The following is a 16,075-nucleotide window of genomic DNA, read 5'->3' as shown; positions in this document are numbered from 1 at the left end:
CAGTGGGGGGTGGGGGGGAGAGGGCAGGAATTTGGTGCATCCTATATCTGGAGTGGTGGGTGCAAGTTCTGGTTCCTAGATGTCCAATCCACCTTCCTGTTAACGTGCAGCCAGGCAGGCAGCAGGTGATGGCTCAAGGACTTTGGTCCCTGCCACCCACATAGGAGATCCAAATGGAATTCTGGGCTCTTAGCTTCTTTTGGTCCAGTCTTGGTTGGTGCATGCATTTGAGGAATGAGCCAATAAACAGAAGATGGGTCTCTCTCTTTGCTAGCTCTAGATCTCTGACTCTATCTTCGCCATTCCATGAAATAAAATAAAATAATAAAATAAATCATTGGAGACTGTGTGAATGCTGGGCCTTGGTGTTTGTCCTCAGCTGTCTCAGCTCTGTGCAGGGATGCAGCACTGCTTCATGAACACTGAAGAGCCCTCACTTCATCTGGCTACTCCTTCTAAACCACCAGGGCCATTCTAAACAAGGCAGGATTGTGTTCGTGATTCTGCAGTAGCCAAAGGAGATAATGTCTCACGGTTACTAGGTCTGACTTTAGGGTCTTGGCAGAACCGCAAAGTGAGCAAAACAGAACTGGCTGCCTTCAAAATGTATTCTTTCAAAGCCTTCTCTTCTCCATGTTGCCCTTTGGTGTTCAGTAACCTATCCTCTGATGAAAAACAGAACAAAACACAAAACTGCTTTCCCTTACATCCACTGGAAATTCAAATTTCACAAGGGCTGTTAAATACAAACACAAAACCAAGGGAAGGCATTTGCTGTAACAGTTAAGAGGTTGCTTAGGATTTCAGCTTCCTGCTGACACATACCCTGGGGGGGTCAGTCTTTGCAGCCCCGTGTGAGAGACCTTGACTGAGTTCCTGGCTCCTGGCTTGACTTCAGCCTATCCCAGTCCCAGCTTTCGCAAGGCATCTGGGGTATGAGCTAGCAAATGGGAGGCTCTCTCTCTCTCTCTCTCTCTCTCTCTCTCTACTTTTCAAATAAAAACTAAAAATGAGTTTAAAAAATAAATGTTCATTGGATGTACCATCTATCAGACAGTATTATGCACTCTTTTTAAACATTTATTTTTACTTCTCCGAAAGGCAGAAGAAGACAGAGAGAATCCTCTTGGCTGGTTCATTACCCAGATGGCCTCAACAGTCAGTTCTGGGCCAGTTGAAACCCAGGAGCCAGGGACTCCATCCCAGTCTCCCAGATGGATGGCAGGGGCCCAAGCACTGGAGCCAACATCTGGAGCCCCTCAGGGTGCACATTAGCCAAAAGCTGGATCAGAAGCAGAGGCGAGATTCCATCCCAGACACTCCTGTATGGAACATGGGCGTCCCAAGGGGTGACGTCACCTGCTGGGCCACAGGCCTGCTCCTATGATGCACTCTCTGAGCTCTCCAACATCTTCCTGAATCTTAAAAGGGAGTCCATTGGCTTCAGCTTTTTGGGACTAAGGCATATCCTAGGATTTTCAGTGCTAAAGCTTCAGCAGTCTCCTTGTGGAAATTGAGGCATGTGGAGGAGAGAGCACTTTCTAAATCACGCATTACCCTGTGTATTGTCTAATATTCAACCCACATTGTCCTGAACCCATTCCCTGGTCTTTTTAGTGAGTGGCTTGGTTCTGCTACAAGTGTGGTGGTTTGATTAAGGAGTCATATTAAACTTTAGTGACTAAGATGGGCCGGCGCCGCGGCTCACTAGGCTAATCCTCCACCTAGCGGCGCCAGCACACGGGGTTCTAGTCCCGGTCGGGGCGCCGGATTCTGTCCTGGTTGCCCCTCTTCCAGGCCAGCCCTCTGCTGTGGCCAGGGAGTGCAGTGGAGGATGGCCCAGGTGCTTGGGCCCTGCACCCCATGGGAGACCAGGAAAAGCACCTGGCTCCTGGCTCCTGCCATCGGATCAGTGCGGTGCGCCGGCCGCAGCACGCTGGGCGCGGCGGCCATTGGAGGGTGAACCAACGGCAAAGGAAGACCTTTCTCTCTGTCTCTCTCTCTCACTGTCCACTCTGCCTGTCAAAAAAAAAAAAAAAAAAAAAAAAAAAAAAAACTTTAGTGACTAAGATGTATTTGTATTTTTAAATGGAGCTTGTAATCGTATTGAGTATCGAGGATGTGTTTGGGGAGTAGGAGGGTGATCCTCATCCCCTCAACCCCTGCTGTCTGCTAAAGCCGCACCGGAAGCAAATATGGGAACCCAATGACCTTGGCACTCCAGCTTAGGAGAGTTTACGGGAGGCGCTGCTTTCCGAAGAGCAGGCATCAGGAATGCCTTGGGTTACAAGAGCTGGGACAGGCACAAAATGCGTTTCAGAAGCACAAATCAGGGTGAATCATGGCTGGAAGGTTTCCATGTCATTTCACTGGCCTACGTGAAACCTACCGCTTAACCATTAGCAGATGTAGGTGGGTGTTGTGGTGCAGCAGGTTAGGTTACTCCTGGGATGCCTGCATCCCACATTGGAGTGCCTGGTTCCAGTCCCTGCTATCCTGCTCTAGATCCAGCTTTCTGCTAATGCCCATCTTGAGAGGTACCAGACGACGGTTTATGTCCTTTAGTCCCTATCACCCACGTGGGGCATCCAAATGGAGTCCCAGGCTGCGGATTTTGGCCTGGTCCCAGCCCTGGCTGTTGTAGATACTTGGGGAGTGAAACAATGGATGGAAGGTTTCTCTCTCTCTCTCTCTTGCTTTGCTTTTCAAATAAATAAATATTTTTAAAAATTTAACAGACTCATTTAAAGATTATTTTCTAGAAATATTTTTCTAGGCAACTTTATTTGGTTTTCGCACTTCTAGCGCTCACATCTGTGCTCCGAGAAGGCTGTGTGTGCGGATGCAGGCATTCCTGTGTGCACACGTGCTGTTTCGTCTTCACTACCACAACCCTCAGCAGTCAGTGTGTTTTTCTCCTTTTGGTGCCAGAACAAGAACTGAGCAGAGTTCCCATAAAGCATTGCAGCTGGGATGTAGTTGCTGCCTTTTTTCCAGTTTTAATCCCCGGATCTGAAAGGTGGGCTGAGATCAACCAAATGTTAGAGTGGTAAATGTCTGATTTCTGACATGGGATTTTTTTCAAAGGCTTTTGCTTAATTTAGGCTTTCTCTCCCCGGAGCCTACTGCTAATGTGCTGTATTCTCGACTTTCATGGTTAAAAAAATTTTATATTTATGACTGCTCTCACAGGATGAAAGTATATATAATTATATACACTTTTCCCCCCATTAACCTCCTTGCTCTCTTGTAGTGTTGGGTGATTTGATGATTTTCCTCTCTCAATCCCTCATGTTGTGCATGTGCCTATCAAGTGAACCTCTTGCACACTCCTTTCCCTAGCAAAGGATGACAATGGGGAGGGAAGAGTTTTTCATGAATAACTAATGACCACTGTCAATTAGCATATCAATTGTATGTATGGAAATGATGCTACTAAATTATTTGAGGGTGATTAAAAGCAGTGGATTCACCTAAGTAGTTCTAAACATTGAACCAACAGGCCCCCATAGACTGTTAATTCATTTAGTAAATTTTTGCTTCATGGATGGTGTAAAGGAAGCCTCCACATACTCCAAAAGCAAAGTCAGATTTGTTGCTGCTATTTTGCCCTTAAGGGCCTGAAACCCAGCAGCCAGATTGTCAGGGAGGAAGAAGCAGATCAACAAAGAGCTGAGATAGGTTGGATCTTTCCTAAGTGCCAGGTGCCCTTCCAGATGCGTTGTACATGGCAGGTACTCCCTGACGCCAGTTTTACAGATGAGAAAATTGAGGTTTAGATTTCAGGAACCATGCCTGGAGTCACAGAGCTGGTAAGTGAAGCAGCTCAAATTCAGACCCAGGCAGACTTCGCTCCTTAGTCTAACAGAAAACACATTTTTTAAAAATATGTTTTCTTCACAGACACAGTACTTACTGAGCATCTAAGAGATGCTAGGCACAGAGACAGATCCGTGAAGGCTCCTCCTGCCCTTGGACAACGGGAAGGCAGCAGAACGATTGTAAACTGATAAATTATAGTGCACGGAGATAGATATTAGCATGTAGGCAGGAACAAAGTACTATGGGTGAGCATTAGCAGATTGTTTCCAAGGGATAAATGTGGTACTTTTTATACACTTGTCACTTTTCTTAAGCAAAAGAGAATACATTTAGAACAGGCAAATTAACAGAGTTGAGAAACGGAAGGATCAAAGAATCACACCATTCTTTTCTGAGTATTCCCTGTGTACTGTCCCATGCTCAGAGATACTCTTTTCTTAACTGAATAGCTAATCCACATAGCTTTTTTTTTTTTCCTAATGACCAAAAATGCTGATGATAAAGCAGCCACACTCAGGAAAAATTACACAATTTACATCACCTGACCAAGCCCTTCTGCTGCAATAACGCAGTAGAAAAGCCCTTGCGGAGGCGCTTGCTGATTGGGTTAGGTATGGTCTGGAGTTGTGTGTCCAAACACTCATGTGCATGGCAGTGGCTGGCTGCTGGGCCAGAGTTTTATAGAGAGTCCCCTATTCAATATGGGTCATTTAACTGTAGATTTTGATACAGCAAGTCTAGGAATAGCCTAGGTCTCTGCATTTAAAACGGGCCTAAGTTGCTTTTGTGTACATCCAGGTTTAAGAAGGACTGATCTGGTGCCGGCGTTGTGGCACAGTGGGTTAAACCTCTGCTTCCAACACTAGCATCCCATATCTGAGTGCCAGTGCAAGTCCTGGATGCTCCACTTCCAATCCATCTCCTTGCTAGTGTGCCTGGTATGGCAGTGAATGATGGCCAAAGGCAGTGGGTGATGGACCCTGCCACCCACTCGGGAGATTAGGATGGAGTTCTGGGCTCCTGGCTTTCACTGTTGCAGGTATTTGTGGAAGGAACCATCAAACGGAAGCTTTCTATTGCTCTCTGCTCTCTCTTCCTCTCCCTCCCTTTCTGGCACTCTGTCTTTCAAATAAATAAATAACCATTATCTGGGGTCAGCATTGTGGTGCAACAAATTAAGTTGCTGCCTGCAATGCCCCAGCATCCCATGTGAGTACCCCTTAAAGTCCCAGCTGCTGCACTTCCAGTCCGGCTCCCTGCTAATGTGCCTGGGAGAGCAGTGGAAGATGGTTCAATGATTTCAGTCCCTGCCACCCAAGTGGGAGACCCAGTTGAGTTCCAGGTTCCTTGCTTTGGCCTGGCCTAGCACCAGCTGTTGTGGCCATAGTGAACCTGAACCAGCAGATGGAAGATCTCTTTCTCTGTCTCTCCTTCACTCTCTGTATCTGTAGCTCTGCCTTTCAAATAAGTAATTAAGTAAGTAAATAAATAAATAAATAATGTTTTTAAAAAAAGAACTACTTATCCAAAGACGCTATGAATAGGAAAGCCACTTCTTACTTTATTATTTGTTTAAGGCTCTTGGTTGATAGATAAGAACTTTAATCTCTGGAAACACATCTCAGTTTAGTTTGCTCTCTTCTGCTTACTACCTGGGTTCCTAGGACAGATTTCTTAACATTTCCATTACCTTTTTTATAGCTGTGTTGTGAGGGTTGGATATACTGCAAACACAGTGGCTGTCACTGTCTGATAAACACTCTCAATAAGTGGTAGAGTCTACATACACACACTGTTCATACACACATTTATATGTATTAAAAAAAACTCTAAAAATAATATTAAAATACCTGAATAGGAAAAAAAAAACAATTACTATGACAACAAAATGAACAATCACCATTCTTTGTGGGAAAGGATTAGATGCTTGGCCACATAGAGAGTTTTCAAAGGTGAGAATCCTAGCCCTCTAAGGAGCACTCTGGGTAAGCAGCCTCCTGTGCTCCCTCACTGGCCAGCTCACACCTGTTAGCTAAGAGTTGGCAGTCGTTTCTCTATCACTGTTGTTCCCATCCTGTGGCCTGTGTTTCACTTCTGGGTTGGTAATCTAGAAGAGTAGCCTGTGGTGGTTGAAGAAGCAGTCCTCAAGTACAGTGAGTTCTAATCCAGCCTGCAGCTAACTCACTGATAAAATGGAGGTCACAGCCATTCATGGCTTCTGTTTCCTTATTTTTTTAAAGATTTTATTGATTTTATTTGAAAGGCAGAGTTACCGAAAGGGAGACAGAGAGAGAGAGAGACCCTCCATCTACTGGTTCATCCCCAAGTACTCCCAATAGCCAATAGCCAGGGCTGGGCCAAGCCAAAGCTAGGAGCCTAGAACTCCATCCATGTCTCCATGGATGGAAAAATGGACGTTGGAAGGTGCCCATATACTCAGGCCATCATCTTCTGTTTTCCTTGGGCACATTAACAGGGAGCTGGATCCAAAGCAGAACAGCCATGACTCAGACCAGCACTCATATGACATGCCATAGTTGGCAGGTGCAGCTTAATGCACTACACCACAACAGCGGTCCGTCTATCTTTTAAGATGTTAGTAGGTAAATGAGATTGTATCCAAGAGTTTTTTCAAGTCCAGTGGTGTGAATTTATGAGCTACGTAATTGCATGGAGGTATTATAGCCTAATACTTTTGATAGCCTTTAACCTCTGATAACATCATTTGGCCCTTTAACCAGAGGAATGTCTGATGTTACCTAGAAACCTAAGCATAAAACTGACTCCACATTTGCCTACTATAACCAAGAGGTACATCTAACTCTTGGCTGTCCTGCAAAGCATTTATTTAGGCAACTTGCCTATCAGCAAACTGGATTAATATGATATCCTTATAATCTCCATAGAGAAAAGCCTGCAGAAAGGCCTATACACAGGAATTTGGTGATTGGTGTTGCAGGGCTCCTTCCTAGAGCCTCCATCTAAAGACTAGCCCATGTCCTCCATCTAAAGACTAGCCCATGTCCTCCATCTAAGGACTAGTCCATGTCCTCCATCTAAGGACTAGTCCGGGTCAAGATTTAACTCTGTCACAGGGTGGGAGGAACGCAAGTCATGAGATGTGGGTATGCAGTGCACTCCAGGTTGTCTAATGTAAGAGAGGATTCTTAATCAACTAGGAATTGACCATTCCAGAAATTGCAGCCATTGTGCTATCTCACAATTTGTGAAAATAGAAGAACTACTGAAAAATCAGAATGCAGCCATGTTTAAAGTTTGGCTCATTTCCCACACACACTGATTTGCTAATGCCATCAAATTATCTAATCTTAAAGTCTCCTACTACATGAGATCGCCAATGAAACAAGGATGCATCTGGCTACTCGCTGTCTTTCTTCCCCACATTTCTGAATGAAAGTACATTCCTTGCTATATTAACATTAAAGAAGATCCAATTCTTATGATTTGATGAGTTGAGCATTTTGTTAGCCTTTATTTATGAATTTTGGAAACTAGTAAAAGTATTGAAACTCTCCTTCCCATACTGACTTTTTCATGTATTTCTTAAAAATTTAACAACAGAAGGAAATATTTTCAGGACAGAAACGTCCACTTTTCCTAGTGTAATTTAATTTATTTCCAGGAATGTTCATGGTCAACGGAGGCACAGCTACAGGGTAGGTAGAGTTTTTCTTTTTATCCTTTGGAACTGCATTTTCTTTGGTCACAGTATTTTCTGGATATCTAGTATGACCTTGTAACTTCTTCACCACACTTCATGTGCTTTAGTAAAATCCAGCTGTTACCAGGCTTCCATAGGAAAGCCTTGCTCAGTGAATTCATGCAAAGGGTTTTCTTGAATCACAGTACATAAAACAAAACCCTTAAAGCCAAAGGATGAAATGTATACACACAGAACTCCACCTTCTAAATGGACTTTAGTATCAGAAGGGTTCCTTGGTCTTCTCAAATTAACCCAAGAGCCACATTCTCATCTTTGCGAAAAGCCATTGCAGGTTTTCAATCATTGCTCAAACTGGAACTAATCATTGTATAGGACACTTCCTCAATCAGGAAGATGTGGTCAAGTATAAACAGTTTTGATAAAAATAGCTTGCTTAACTGTTTACAAATAATCTATAACGTTTCAAAACATGTTTTAACTATTTAGCTAGGAATGAAGCATACTTTCATTAAAAGTGAAAAGTAGACTAAGTCAAAGCAGGAATAGATGATAAACTTCAGGGCTCAAGAAATACCTTATAACACATGTTGACACATCAATATGTATACCCTAACTTAGATCTGCTGGTCTCCTTTTATTCAGAGACTTCCAGGGAAATATGGTGTATTTTTTTAAGAGGGAAATAAAAAAGAAACAGAAAAAAAAAAAGGAGGGAGGGAGGGAAGAAAAATTGCCTTATTCTTATTAAAATGTTATATCGAGGACTAAAATCATTTCAGAGCTAAATAAGAGTTGAAAGAGACATGCATATACTCTCAAAGTATTAGTAAAGTAAGCAAAGCCAGTGGAAAAAGAGAGCTACCCACAGTGATGCTCCAGACAAAAGTTAAGACTTTCTTCTAAAAACAAACAAAACAAAGTTCAGGAGCATTTGAAATAAAAAATTCCAAGCATGCTTATATTTCTCCAAATTTGCCTCTCAAATCCACCTCTAGTTTCTATTATGCTTTTTAATTCATGCCATTTGTATTATTTTAATCAAGTGTTTTCACTGCTGGAAATGAAGTTTGGTGCCATGTGATGCTTTTGTACCCAGGTGGGGAAGACAAAGAGGAAGGTAGACAGTCAAGTCAAGATACCTGTTGGCCCTCTGAGGCCTAAAGAGCGAAAATATGTGCCATCTTCCAAGCCAGATAAAGCACCACGGCAGAATGTCTCCACTTGACCATGGAGTCTGCTTATTTTGAATTGCTAACTGCATGGGAGAGAGCAGAGCTGGGGCGGAGAGGATAGCCTTGGTAGCTGTGCAGAGCCGCTCTGTGGCATGCCATTTTCTCTCAGCTCTCCAGCCCTGTGACAGAGCCTGACAGCCCCAGGCTTCCGTCCCACAGCCCTCCTGTGGCAGCTCTGAATTGCAGAGACAGAACTTAAACTGGCTAATGGGCCTCTCAAGGGCTGGCCTTGAATCTCCAGTCCTATTAAATGAAAGCAAATAGAAAAGCCAAAAAAGGAGTCTGCAGCCCAGCTATCTGGCCCAGAAAAACGGGTGGACCATTGTTGCTAAAACATGGGAACTTGGGAGTATTGATATTCAAAAAAAAAAAAAAAAAAATTGGAGAAAGGTATGGACAACCAAATCAGCAGATTTTCATCTTAAAGGAAAATGGCAAATGGTAACCAATCCTCTTGGGATGAATTGGGAGGAAATTATAAGCACACTGAAAATAAAGTTGATATTATATAACATTGTCAAAGTCCTCCTGTCTTTCATGTTCTTGCGAAGAACTTAGCAGAATATAAGTAGCAGAATGAATGCTTAGTAACGACGTTGAGTGACCAAGCTGACGATCAAATGAAGAATTTAAAGAGTGAATTCATCATCCAACATGCTTATTTTCACTCTCTCCCAAGGTTGTGTATAACACCTTGCTCTTTACTTAACCCAGACACAATGAAAGATGTCAGTTGGCCTCCGGGGCTCATCACATTCATTTCATAATCCCTAATTATTTGCCCAGCACTCAAACAAATGACAAGTGGCGCTCTAATAGGCTAGCAATGATATCGCATTGCTGAATTCAAGCTTTTCTTATTACTTTTTGAACAAATGATGGAATTGAATTTAGTCCCTTCAAGTCTCCAAATTTGTGTGCTAATACCAACTATCTTAAGATGTAACTGAAGGGTGCTTCAGCTAACTTTACTTTTCTGTAATTCAATTTAATCTCCATCTAGAGTCTCCCTCCACCCCCCTTGAGGGAGGACTTCTCACCACTCGGTACCCCTTGTTGTTCTGGTAGTCTTTAAGGCAGTCTCATTCCCTATATATCGCATAGCCCTTGTCTCTCTGGACTTTTCCCATGAAGCCAGGCCAATAGGCCTTTGCACGTTTATCCTATAAAAGGGGACAGTGAGATCTGGGTACAGGTTTGGCAAGAGATGAGTTCTCCTTCTTTTTCAGGTTCCTGTAAAGTCTGATTACAACTTTCTTCCTTTTTGCTTTTCCATCACTCAAACCCACAGAATCTTTACAGGATTGGCAAAGAATCAGCTTTGTGTTCACTCACAGTAAAACATAGGTTCTATTGCATGATGTTTGAAAGACTGTTTTGAAACTCAAAGGTCAAGAATGAATTTTTTTTCTGTTTAATCATATCTACCTTATAAGTATGTATGTATGTATGTATGTATAGCTGATTATATCCTATTTAAATGTCTATTTTTATTAGCTTTCTCTCCATGTCACTTGTTCATTTTACTTACATCTTTATTGAATTGCAAGAGTTTTTTTTTTTTTTTTTTTTTTTTTTTTGACAGGCAGAGTGGACAGTGAGAGAGAGAGACAGAGAGAAAGGTCTTCCTTTTGCCGTTGGTTCACCCTCCAATGACCGCTGCGGCCAGCGCGCTGCGGCCGGCGCACCACGCTGATCCGATGGCAGGAGCCAGGAGCCAGGTGCTTTTCCTGGTCTCCCATGGGGTGCAGGGCCCAAGCACCTGGGCCATCCTCCACTGCACTCCCTGGCCACAGCAGAGAGCTGGCCTGGAAGAGGGGCAACCGGGACAGAATCCGGTGCCCCGACCGGGACTAGAACCCGGTGTGCCAGCGCCGCTAGGCGGAGGATTAGCCTAGTGAGCCGCGGCGCCGGCAAGAGGTTTTCATATGAAGAATATTAACAAGTTGATTGTCATTCATGAAAGGAATTTTCTATTTATTATTTGCCCTTCTTTGGGTTTTATAGTTTGATTAGTGTTTGTGAAAATGTACATTTTATAAATATGACTTTGTGAACTTTCCCTCCCCTTGGTATTTTTATTTAAGAATTCCTTTTCTGTTGTAAGATGATGAGCATTTACTTTTGTTTTATTTTAATTATGCTATGTTTCTTTGCAAACTAATTTTTTTACCCAATACATATTTAACATAAAGTATGAGATTGGGCTTGGGCTGCCCATTATTCTGTATTATTTATCATTTGCTCTCAGGATCATTATTTAATAATCTTCCTCTTGCGTCTCAATTCTACATTTATCATGATAAAGGTTTGCCTATGCTTGATCACCATCTAGATTCTGTTAGGTTTTACTATCTCCTATCTCTTACTATCCTAGTAAAACACTATTGTAATCATTGTAGATTCTTAATAAACTACAAAATCTGATAGGACAAGTCTTCCTTTTCACTATTTTTAATGTTTTCAAAATTATCTTGACTGGCACACTTACCCTTCCAGATGAAATTTAGAAACTTCAATTTACATGTTAGCATTATTCTTGAGGACCTCACTGTGTGCCATCCCTCTAACTCCGAGTCCCATCCAATCCATTCTGTACCCGGGTGCAGCTTTACCCTGCTTATAGTCTGGCTACAGATGTAATAACTAGTAATAAATACTAATAGCATTAGACTCCATTTGCTGTACTTCCTGAAATTTCAACCCTGGGTCTTGACCATGATAACCAACTTCAGAATTGTTTCTTTCGGGTGAGAACACCGAAGCTTCCCCCTTTGAGAGATGTCACTGCCTTTGCAGAGCGTGGAAGGGGAACATCACGAGAAAGCTGTGGAACTGCTCAAAGCCGCTAAGGACAGCGTCAAGCTCGTGGTCCGATACACGCCGAAGGTCCTGGAGGAAATGGAGGCCCGCTTTGAGAAGCTGCGGACGGCGCGGCGTCGGCAGCAGCAGCAGCTGCTCATCCAGCAGCAGCAACAGCAGCAGCAGCAGCAAACGCAGCAGAACCATATGTCATAGGTGAGAGGTGCCTCCTGCACGGGAGAGGCCTTTAACCATCAGGGATATATTTTTTTAACCACAGTTCCTTAGATAGCCAAAGTAAAATGAATTGTTGAGTTACGTGTAATCATCCAAAAGAAAGTCAACTAAACAAAAGACAGTGTGCTCAAAATTTGCAAGCCAGAGTGTATGCGTCTGCCACAGGTGTGGCATCTTCTCCACAGGTGTGAGGTGTTTTAGAAAACAGCATGCAATTCTCTAGGAATCCGTTCATCCAAATTAGGAAATGCAGCGTCTGTGCTCATCCAGAGCCTTGAGTGTGAGTGTGAGCTGGATTCCAGGCACCACTCACCCGCCTTGTAGAATGGGCTTTGCACGGCGTTACACTGTGCAACCCAGTGCGGACCCTGGAAGAAGCTTCCTTAGCACATGGAGATGATCGCAGTTTATTAGGAAAAGACCCCACTGCAAAGAACATCAGCAAGATTCAGCTAGTGGCCGTGTTCTTCGAGATTTTGGAGCTCTTATTAAGTGCTCATTTAAAATGTGTCTAAGATGCCCCTGTCTTTTTCTAAATTCCTCCTGGTGACAAAGAGTATTAAATCAGGTTTTTGCTATACCTTTTCAGGAAAAAAATGTTAATATCAAGTCACTATGTTTGAATTGCCTGCTATTTGCTAAGCCCTTACCACACGTTATCTGAAATGCTCAGAAAAACCCTTCAAGGCATGGACCATTAAAATTCCACTTTTTAAATAGATGATCTGAAGCTGCAAAACCTATCAGGATTTCCCCCATCACCGCACTTACAAAGAAAATAGGATTATTTTCCTGCTTACTCTACCAGGCGTTTCATCTGTCAACATCAGATGATCTGGAGTTACATAACTTTCCCTGTCTGTCCTTTGGAAATGACAGTTGAAAGTGCCTGCAAATGTGTATTTGAAATGAGGCTTTCAATTTTTTTTTTTTTTTTGGAAAATAACAATAGGTAATGGTGGTTTAAGTCGTGAAGTATCAGATTACAATTTGCACAGAAATATTTGATACAACATGATGCTCTCAGTTTTTGTAACACTCATAAAGAGGAGTTCCCTCTTTACATCCTGCATAGGGAAGCTAAAAAAAAAAAAACATATAGGACTTGTCCTTTGGCAGTCTTGGGATTCCAACAATCTATCTTTTATAACTAGCTAGCTTTATTATATTATATACACTGTATTTGATATCTCTATTTAAAATTACACTCTCTTATATTCCAAAATTACATTTATTGAACAATAAATATTTATCTGTTACTGCTAGGATCCAGGCACTGATTTAAAAGCTGCAGAAGCACCCTGAGCAAAGCACAGTTCTTGCTCTCATGACGACTACATGTTCACCTGGTTGGAGTAGACAGATCCATGAAAATATCCTGTTGGGACTAGTATTTTGCAGAGTTATAAAGGAGTGTTTCCATAGAGACAGGCTAGGTGATGACTCTAGACTGGGTGGCAGGGGAAGAACTCTCAGAGAAGGTGACAGTCAAGGTGGGGACTGAAGGGCAAAAGCAAACCAAGAAAGAGAAGGGCAGTTCTGTGGCAGACAGGGCCTGTGTGATGCTGGAGGAACGTAGCGAAAGCCCGAGTACTTAGATAATGGTGCATGAAAGGGCACTGGCGGATTACGAAGCCAGCGAGATCGCTGGGGCCAGGCCGCAGAGAGCTCCCTAAACCGCTGAGGGAAATTGGATTTTACTGCACTAGAGGCCACTAAAGGCTTTCAAGCAAGAGACTGACCTGATGTGATTTATGTATTAAAAAGACCCCACTGGCTGCTGTGAGAGTGGATCCTTGCTGGCTGGAGGCTAATAGAGAATATATGTAGAAGTAGTAGTGCAGGCAGGAGCGGGGGTGGCTTGGGCTAGGCTGATACAGTTGAGATCGAGGGCTGTAGTCAGGCATAGACAAGCCATCTTGTCCAAAGCCTTCTTCTGCTCTGATAATAATGCCAACCCACTAGTCTTAACCAAACACTGATGTTCTTTCTGCTGACACACAATTTCTTCCATCTTCAGTAATACAAATGTATACCAATTCCTTAAATTCATTTACCACATTGGCCCAGGGTAATGTTGTTAAGAAATATTTTGAAAGAGATATGTTGCCATCTAGACTTCTGCCATCTTACTAAAAGCTTCCAATATTATTATGTTCATTCAGTCATCTTTGGAAGTATACAACATGGACATAAATATTTACTGGGCTGTGTACTCAGTTCTGTTTCTTTGTTCCACTAGTTTTTGTGAAATTACCTCAGAACCACCAACAATAACATTCTTAATAAAAGACATTTATAGACTATGCTTTTGCTTGCATAGTATGTACATAAATGTACATAAAATTTTATGTTTGCCAATATAGCATTTGCAGTACACTTGATCACAGTACCTTGAGATGAAATTCTAGTGGCCATTTCAAGAACAAGGAAAATACAATCAAGTCATGGCATTCATGAATTCAATAGTGAATTCGAGGAGGTCTCCATTAGCTCTTATTTAATTTTTAATTAATTAGATTTTTAAGGACTAGATGGGATTTGTTACACTTACCAACCCAAATTATCGTTGCTTTAAAAAAAATAGACTTGGGCCGGCGCCGCGGCTCAATAGGCTAATCCTCCACCTTGCGGCGCCCGCACACCGGGTTCTAGTCCCGGTCGGTCGGGGTGCCGGATTCTGTCCCGGTTGCCCCTCTTCCAGGCCAGCTCTCTGCTGTGGCCCCGGAGTGCAGTGGAGTATGGCCCAAGTGCTTGGGCCCTGCACCCGCATGGGAGACCAGGAGAAGCACCTGGTTCCTGGCTTCTGATCAGTGTGGTGCGCCGGCCACAGTGCGCCAGCCACGGCGGCCATTAGGGGGTGAACCAATGGAAAAAGGAAAACCTTTCTCTTTGTCTCTCTCTCTCACTGTCCACTCTGCCTGTCCAAAAAAAAAAAAAAATAGGCTTGACCGATTTAACTTGGAATGTGTCTCCGGATTTTTTTAAATTTGACCAATCAAGCAAAGGCCATGTAAAACAAAAATTCTTGTAAAGTATTGTCTTATTGTTTATAAGAGGAAATACAGTTTCTATTGTCAAAGCTAGAACTATTTTTTTTTATTTTACATAGTACAATAGAACTATTTCTTTATTTGACATGTAAGTTATGAAGTGGCCAATATGGTTAATGGTAGATACAAATGAAAAATAGAGCAAACGCATTACTGGATGGGGAATTTGCCTCTTATGCCTAATTTTAGTTTTGAACCCTCTTGAAGTGAAAATCAGTAGTCATTTTCCTTAACTTCTATGTTTGGAAATCAAGGAGAATAGATTACATTTCTAAAATGCAAACAAAAGCATATTATACAATTATATGATGGAAATTTAGAGAATATGAATATGGGTGTTGTCACAATGTACCTACTTTATAAGAGGAGAAAGAAATTTATTCACCATTAGCATTTCAATTTTAAAGTATGACTTTGTGGACATCCATATTTCACTCAGATTGCCAAAGAATAAAAGAACAAAGAGGTGTATTTCCTGGGACAACATCCTGACAAAGTCGAGACCAAAATCTTGTCCCCAGCCTCTGCTGCTGGATCTAGAACAGAGAATTCACTACAGTCAAAACCAGCCTATATTGTAACATATCTGCAAAGTAACTGGCGTTTGCCAGTGGCCTCAGCAATTCTGTTTCTTCTTGCTGTTCAGACCCCCCATTTCCTTTGTTTTGTCCAGTACCGTAACTGTTATACACCTTCTGCTACTGTTACCACTGACATCATCCTGATGACCTGAGGGGGGGGGGAGGAGGGAATCACTGGCCCAGTCACTGAGATACCCATGCCCCAGACGATGCCTCTCATCCAACTGAATCCAAGGAAGCCAGAGTTACCAAATGGAAAATGAGACCAGAAACCAATTGTAATGCCAACTAGCATGTATTAGGCAATGTGTGCTTGCCAAGAGCTTTTCTAAGTGTTTCATATAAATTAAACTACTTAATCTTCACAATATCCCTATGAATATTAGGTACTATTTTTAATCGTAAAGTTGCAAACAGGGGTATATAGGGATTTAAAAATTTAAACAACATTTTATAGCTTTTAAGTAAAAGGGCCAGGATTCAGGCCCGGATGCTTGAGCTTTAAAACTTCTTGCTGCTAACTACTCTGACTCACTGCCTCTTTGTTCAAAGGGATTTGCCTTTATAATCCCTGATTCCACTTCATGAAAACATCCATTAACTTTCTGGTGATTCAGCCTCATGCTGCTTGGAGTTATGAGTTTCCAAGCCACTTACCTCTAA

At 42.4% G+C, this 16,075-nt stretch overlaps 1 protein-coding gene across 5 annotated transcripts in view; it reads left to right on the top strand.

Moving 5' to 3' along the window:
- Positions 1-16,075, top strand: part of LIN7A (lin-7 cell polarity scaffold A) — a 161,446-nt gene that overhangs the window by 138,398 nt on the left and 6,973 nt on the right. For all 5 annotated transcript variants that reach the window (XM_089307520.1, XM_089307522.1, XM_089307521.1 and 2 more), the window contains one exon: positions 11,539-11,757. In XM_089307520.1, coding sequence (XP_089163646.1) covers positions 11,539-11,757 — 219 coding nt within the window. The remainder of the gene's footprint in view (positions 1-11,538; positions 11,758-16,075) is intronic.

The sequence above is a fragment of the Oryctolagus cuniculus genome, chromosome 11 (assembly GCF_051225735.1).
Source record: "Oryctolagus cuniculus isolate XC-2025 breed Fujian yellow rabbit chromosome 11, ASM5122573v1, whole genome shotgun sequence".
In the NCBI taxonomy this organism is placed as follows: domain Eukaryota; kingdom Metazoa; phylum Chordata; class Mammalia; order Lagomorpha; family Leporidae; genus Oryctolagus; species Oryctolagus cuniculus.
This window is presented reverse-complemented; position numbering and strand designations above follow the sequence as displayed.